The 7,021-nt window shown below is 46.0% G+C and overlaps 1 protein-coding gene across 6 annotated transcripts in view; it reads left to right on the top strand.

Moving 5' to 3' along the window:
- LOC109923836 (transient receptor potential cation channel subfamily V member 6-like) overlaps positions 1-7,021 on the top strand; it is a 58,522-nt gene that overhangs the window by 11,874 nt on the left and 39,627 nt on the right. For 3 of the 6 annotated variants that reach the window (XM_048610987.1, XM_048610985.1, XM_048610984.1), the window contains exons 2-3: positions 3,481-3,578; positions 6,215-6,337. In XM_048610987.1, the coding sequence (XP_048466944.1) occupies positions 6,289-6,337 (49 nt within the window). In that variant the 5' untranslated portion in view covers positions 3,481-3,578; positions 6,215-6,288. The remainder of the gene's footprint in view (positions 1-3,480; positions 3,579-6,214; positions 6,338-7,021) is intronic. The other 3 variants (XM_048610983.1, XM_048610988.1, XM_048610989.1) reach the window with 1 other exon arrangement.

Raw genomic sequence — 7,021 nt, 5'->3', positions numbered from 1 at the left:
ACCTTATCTCAGATTCTCCAGCATCTGCAGTTCCTACTGTCTCTATTCTATTCTATTCAAGTTTGTTTCTATTCTTATCAATCAAATTGAACCTTGAGTGTCTCCAGCACTATTTTGCCCTGGTATCATTACCTCTGGAGCTCCAGTACTCAATATAGTCTGAGAGAGAGGTTTATTCTGTATCTAACTCAATGCCGCATCTGTTCTCAGAGTGCTTGATAGGAAAGATGTGGAGGACGCTTTACTCTGTATCTAACTCCGTGCTGTCTCTATCCTGGGAATGTTTAATGGAGATAGTGTAGAGAGAGCTGTACTCTGTATCTAATCTTGTGCTGCCCCTGACCTTTACTCTGTATCTAACCCCTTGCTGCCCCCGCCCTGGGAGTGTTTAATGGGGACAGTGTTGAGAAAGCTTTACTCTTGTACCTAACTTCGTGCTGTACTTTACATTGACTGCACAGGCAACAGCAGGACTCAAAGGGTTAAGGGATACCTGTGAGAATGTTACTGGCTCCTCCCCAGAGGTGTGACAAATACAACAGCGTTCTAATCACTACATGATCAGTCTCTACCAGACAGAACATGCAACAGGCTGTCTGCACTGATCTAAAGCTAACTACTTATTCAATTCTGCCTGACTGTCTGCTACCAACTGTTAAAGCAGAATTTAGATTCTCTTCAAGACATTTCATTGTAACAAATCAGTTGGAAGACCATTATTGGAAAGAATCCCACCCAATTTTCCCAGTCTTATAGGAGCCGTGTGTCTCTCTCCGTGCCTGGAGTCCGGGGACAAAATGCCAGGGCTCTTGTGGGGAGGCTGGAGGTCAACCTTACTGAACTGGCTCCGTGGCCTGGTGCCAGACCTGCAGTCTGATGAGGAGTTTGGTCCAGAGGTTTATGAACAACATGTGAGACAGCAGAAGAGGTAAGTGAGATGCAGGAGCACGAGGAGGGTATGATGAAAGGATGCAGGGTTCAGTGTGCCAACGCCACCTTTTTTTTTGGACAAAACCACCTTCTGTGGCCACGGATGCTGTCACTTGGCAAATCCGAGTCAGCCCTGAACAGGAACACGATCCAGACTGCCCCACTGAGGGGCCACATCAAAACGTGGAGATACATAGAGGGGAAACAGTTAAGGGGGGAGAATATCAAGTGTGTTTGGATGCATTGTCAGAGGCAAAGTTAAACAGGAAAAGTAAGAAGTGGACAAGCTGACATGCAGACTAGCCCCCCCGAAATGGTCACATTCCCAGTTTGCCATCTGATCCCCAGAGTGGAGCTCTGTAAGGTTTGTTGCCTGGAAGTTAAATTCTGATCTTACTGAACACGAACTCAATGCAACAATGTCACCTTCTGCGTCTGCTCATTGACCTGAGGAATTGGCCCAAAGCAATCCATACCTACAGCTGGCTAAACCCGAAGCCGTCCCTGACCCGCCCCAGCTTGCAGCACTCCTCTGCTCCTTTACACCCTCCTCAAAATCCTACCTTCTTCACATTACAGTCTGTTCTCTTGCCCTCCCTCTAGTTTGTCAATCCTGTCTCACAGCACTGTCCTGAAGCAACTCTCTGAGTGGATTCACATGTTGATGTTGGGTGTGAACGTTTTAGATCTCGACACGCCAGTATTGCAAACAGAGTCGGGCCCCTGGCAATGTTCTGGCAGGCCAGTAACCCATTCTGTTCAGGGCAGGCAAGGCCAGAGAGTGAGCAGCCATCACCTAAGGCAGTACTGGTGCCCCCTTCTATGCCAATACACACCGTGGCATTGGTTGAAGACTGGAGTCAGGGCACTCGCTCACACCCACCACATGCTGAGTCTGGAGAATGACAGTTGCCCGTTGTGGAAGATCCTGGAAGTTTCTGTCTGTGTCAGTCGGATCTCCCCACCTCTCTCCCGGTGTTCACTGCACATGGCACATTAAGCTCAGCATACAGACTGAGCTGAAAACTGGGAATTGATATGGTGCATCCATGTGCATTAGTTCAAACTGTAACCCCATCCTTTCTGTCACAGACCCTGACTAACCCAGGCCACAGTTCCAGCTTTGGTAGCATAGGCTGTTTGGAATGTCGCTGCTTCTGTAAGATTTGAGTGTTGTTTTGTCATCTCACCATCGTATCATTAAACCTGGCGATCATGCAGCACACCCCATCATTTTGAGCAGGACCCCATCAGGTGCTGGGTGTTGGCACCATTTCATACTTGTCACTAGGTGTCAGCACTGAGCTGTCTGACCTCAGGAATAACACAGATTATAGTAGAAGCAGGGAAACTGCAAAATTAACTAACTCCTGCAATACATCCCACTTGTGAAAACTTATGTTTCAGAAACTGCCTGAATTATTGCTCATGTATAATTTTTCAGAATTATTTTTATATAATATACAACTGCCTCTACACTGTCCTACAAATGTTCCCAGGACAGGGACAACACAGGGTTAGATACAGCTCCCCCTACACTGTCCCCATCAAACACTCTAAGGAAAGTGACGGAACAGCATTGGATACAGAGTAAAGCTCCCTCCACACTGTCGCCCATCTAAAACATCCAGGACAGGGACAGCACAGGGTTAGATACAGAGTAAAGCTCCTTCTACACTATCACAACTGAACACCCCAGGACAGGGACAGCATGGGGTTAGAAACAGGTTTTATTGGATCTAATTAATTACGTATTTATTGTCACAAGTACTTGTTACTTGTATTTATTACAAATACAGTGAAAAGTGCTGTATAACGTCGCCACTATCCAGTACCATCTTAAAAACACAGGAAAGAAAGGCAGCAAAGTGATGCAGTGGTTAGCATTGCTGCCTCACAGCACCAGGGACCCGGGTTTGATTCCACCCTTGGGTGACTGTCTGTGCGGATTTACTCCCATAGTCCAAAGGTGTGCAGGTTAGGTGGATTGGCCATGGGAAATCACCCGTAGTGTCTCGGATGGGAAATGCTGGGATAGGGTAGAGGATGGGTCTGGGTGGGATGCTCTTTGGAAGGACAGTGTGAACTCAGTGGGCCAAATGGCCTGCTTCTACACTGTTAGGGATTTTATGATGATGATGATGATAAATCAGGATATAGAAAATAACGGAAAGAAATAAAGTTAAAAGTTTGACATTACAGTCCTTCTTGTTAAGTGTCTGAACCATGGGCCTGGATCGGGGCTCTTCCTCCCGGATGCTGACCGACACCAGTATAAAGTAGTTAGCCAGCTTTGAGTCCCTTCACCGCTGGAACCGCGTCAACATTTTTCGGCGCCATTTTGCCTCACCACCAACATCATCACCATGAGTCTGCGCTGGACCAACCAAGGCAATGCAGCATAAGTTGCCATTGTCGCAAACTGGGACCAAACTCAACGCTGGTTAATGTCTGTCCAACAATCTAACAGCACAGAAAGGACTGCACTGGGGCATTATAGCTACTTGTTGTCAGCATCTTAATATATTCACTCTCTCTCTCTATTAACAGGATCAATGAGTCACTTCTACTTTTTGCAGCTAAAGAAAATAAAGACCAGGATATTTTTAAACTTGCTCAGTGTCCTTCATTTAACCCTTTGGAAACAGGTGAGAAGCATTGTTTTAAATCACAGAATTGGTTCGGCACAGAACAAGACCATTTGGCCTGTTGTGCCTGCCCTGACTCTCTGAATGAGCGGTTCCAACCTTCTGCTTTTCCCCCTATAATCCTGGACATTGTTCCGCTTTAAATAGTTATTTTTCAATGTACTCTTGAATTCCTCAACTGATCCTATTTCTGTCATAATTCCAGACAGCACGTTCCCTGACCTATCAAATCACTATGTGATAAATGGTTTTTCACTGTCGCATTTGCTTCTTTTGCAGGTTATTTTAAATCTGTGAGCTTTCATTCTTGATTCTTTTACAGGTGGTAACAGTTTCTCCCAATCTACTCTATCTAGTCTCCCTGTGATTTTGTAAACTTCGATCAAATCATTCCTTGGTATTCTCCTCTTCAAGGGGAACAGCCCCGACTTCTCCAATCTAACCTCGTAACTGAACTTTCTCATCCCTGGAGCCATTCTCATCAACCTCCTCTGGGCTCGTGATTTCACATACATTGAAGTTCTAATAAGCTGTTTAAACACAAATTTCCCTTAAGAAATCCTTGCTGGATCTCCTTAACAAATGCACCTTGGTCCAGACGAGTATTAATTCTGGACAAATTATTGTTTCTGAAAGTTTCCCCACCTCTTAAGTTAAACGGACCTGGCCCATAATTGTTGGGCTCATCCTTACACACTTATGTTTTTATTACCAGGATGTACTTATGTCAGGTATGATTTGTCTGGCTAGCACGCAAAACAATACTATTCACTGTATCTCAGTACATGTGACAATAGTAAATCAAATCAAATCAAAATCTACTCCATGTGCACTTTATGCCCAAATTTCTATTTGTGATCCAACTTTAACGTAGTATTGGAACTGCTTATGTGAGCTGCCTAGGTAAACAGCTGCATGTCACAACATTTAGTTTAAATGCTGTTTTCCCTTTGCTTCACTCTTCTTGTGAATTCTCCCAACAAGTGCAAGATGGAAACCTTGTTGTCTTTTTCAGCAATCTTCAAGTTCTGTACTGCCAAATACCAATGTGTACATCTTATTGAAATCCATAACATCCTGAAGGGACTTAAAGGGGCAAATGCTAGCTCTTCTGGAGGACACCAGAATTAGGAGGCACAGTTTAAGAATAAGGGCTTGATCTTTCAAGACAGAGATAAGGAGAACTTTGTCCTCTCAGAGAGTCGTTGATCTGTGGAATTCTTTTTCTGAGGAAGCAGTGAAGCCTGGGCCTTTGAAGTGACTCATGGCAAAGTTAGAAAGAATTTTGATTGATAAAGGAGTCAAAGGTGACGAGGATCATACAGGAAAGTGGAGTTGAGACCACTACCGAAGTATCATAACCTTATTGATCAAAGGACTGTATGGTCTACACCTGCTCCAAGACCAATGTTTCTACATCTGACCCAGCTTCCCTTAGCCATGGTGAGAGCCAATGGGGTCTACTGTTTAGGGTTCCAGGGTTTAACTCTCAAATGATCCATTCTCCATCTTGATGAGAAACAGGAAGGAGCTGCTCATACATCTAGGGTGCCATTAACCCTGTCAGGGGCTCTGTCAACTCTGCCTCTCCCAGGGAGAAAAGGTGGCTTCGCACCCACAAAATAACAGCCCCTTCAAATCAATACCCTACATTTAGCAAAAGAGTTTTACGTTCTCAAACGTACATTTAGGGCAGGCTGATTAAGTTACAAATTGATGTTCTGTTTAACACATCTTCAGGACACTGCTGTTTATAGAAATATACCTCAGGAAGAACTGGGATAGATACAGGATGAGGCTATGCAGCTCAGAGAGTCTGTTCTGCCATTCTGAATGTGTATAACTGATCTACACCTTAGGTCTTTCTACCCACTTTTTGAATTATCCCAAACATCTTTTGTTGCATAATTATTTGCTACCCTTTGAACAGATTCAAAAAGCTAAAGATAGTATTACATCTGATAATCGTTGCAATACTTCAATACAGAGCAACACACAGTTACTTTCACATAAAACATGTGTCAGATTTGATGAGGAAGTTTGAAGATGGCTTCTCCAAGGCTATTCGGCCAATTGAGCCTGCACCACCATTCAATATCATCGTGGCTGATCATGCAGTTTCACTCCAGCCGTCTCTCCATACCCCTTGATCCCTTTAGCCGCAAGGGTCACATCCAGCATCGTCTTAAATATAACTTTGGAAGAAATGTTACGTGTTCGATTCTGTAACCCTGGAGGTCTCACAGTCTGGTACTGATGTATTCACCTTTGGACCAGGAAATCCCAACCTAATTCCCATGCCAGGACCCATTGGCCATGTAAGTGGGTCTGTAATGTGGCTATAAACCCAGGGTCAGCCTGAAAATCCTTCCAATTCTCCTGATAGCAGGCAATAAGAATGGGAGACTCTCCTGTTCAGTTACCATGTAAAAGGCAATGACCAACTACTTTGTGCACAAGTGGGGACCAATCCAATGGAAGTCCATGATCCAGGTTGGTAGTAAAGGACAGACTATAGCATCACCCCACCCTCCCCAAAGTGGGTACAATGAATCACTGTGCTTTGTCTTTGCTGTCTTTCCCTCAGGGCTCTCCCAGCTTTACTAAATCCCATTTGCTTCACTCTATCGCTGCAGGCATACTGGGGGAGACAGCATTGCATGTAGCCGCTGTGTACAATGCCAACAGGGCAGCAATCGCTCTCCTTGATATGGCTCCTGAACTCATGAACATTTCAATCTCAGGCGAGCTCTATGCAGGTACTCACTGTTTGGTTTTATATCAGTCTGAGGGTAAGTCAGCATGGGACTCTTTGGGAAACTTGAATATAAGCACTGTGTACCCCTACACATGCACAATACTGAGGGAAGAACAGGGAATGGGAAATGAGTGAGGAATGTGGGAATGGGCAGTGTATTGGGGTGTGGGCAGTGAGTGGGGAATGGGGTTAAGGGTTAGGGCAGTGAGTGGGGGATGGACAGTGACTGGCGGATCGGAGATGGGCAGTGAGTGGCGGGTGGGCAGTGAGTGGGGGATCGGAGATGGGCAGTGAGTGGGGGAGAGGTGGGCAGTGAGTGGGGGTGTGGGCAGTGAGTGGGGGATGGGAGATGGACAGTGAGTGGGGGGTGGACAGTGAGTGGGGGATGGGATATGGACAGTGCGTGGGGGGTGGGCAGTGAGTGGGAGATGGACAGTGAGTGGGGGGTGAGCTGTGAGTGGGGGGTGGGCAGTGTGGGAGATGGACAGTGAGTGGGGGGTGGGCAGTGAGTGGGGGATGAGCAGTGAGTAGGAGATGGACAGTGAGTGGGGGGTGGGCAGTGAGTGGAGGATGCACAGTGAGTAGGAGATGGACAGTGCGTGGGGGGTGGGCAGTGAGTGGGGGATGCGCAGTGAGTAGGAGATGGACAGTGAGTGGGGTGTGGGCAGTGAGTGGGAGATGGACA

The sequence above is a fragment of the Rhincodon typus genome, chromosome 23, assembly GCF_021869965.1.
Source record: "Rhincodon typus isolate 14 chromosome 23, sRhiTyp1.1, whole genome shotgun sequence".
In the NCBI taxonomy this organism is placed as follows: domain Eukaryota; kingdom Metazoa; phylum Chordata; class Chondrichthyes; order Orectolobiformes; family Rhincodontidae; genus Rhincodon; species Rhincodon typus.
This window is presented reverse-complemented; position numbering and strand designations above follow the sequence as displayed.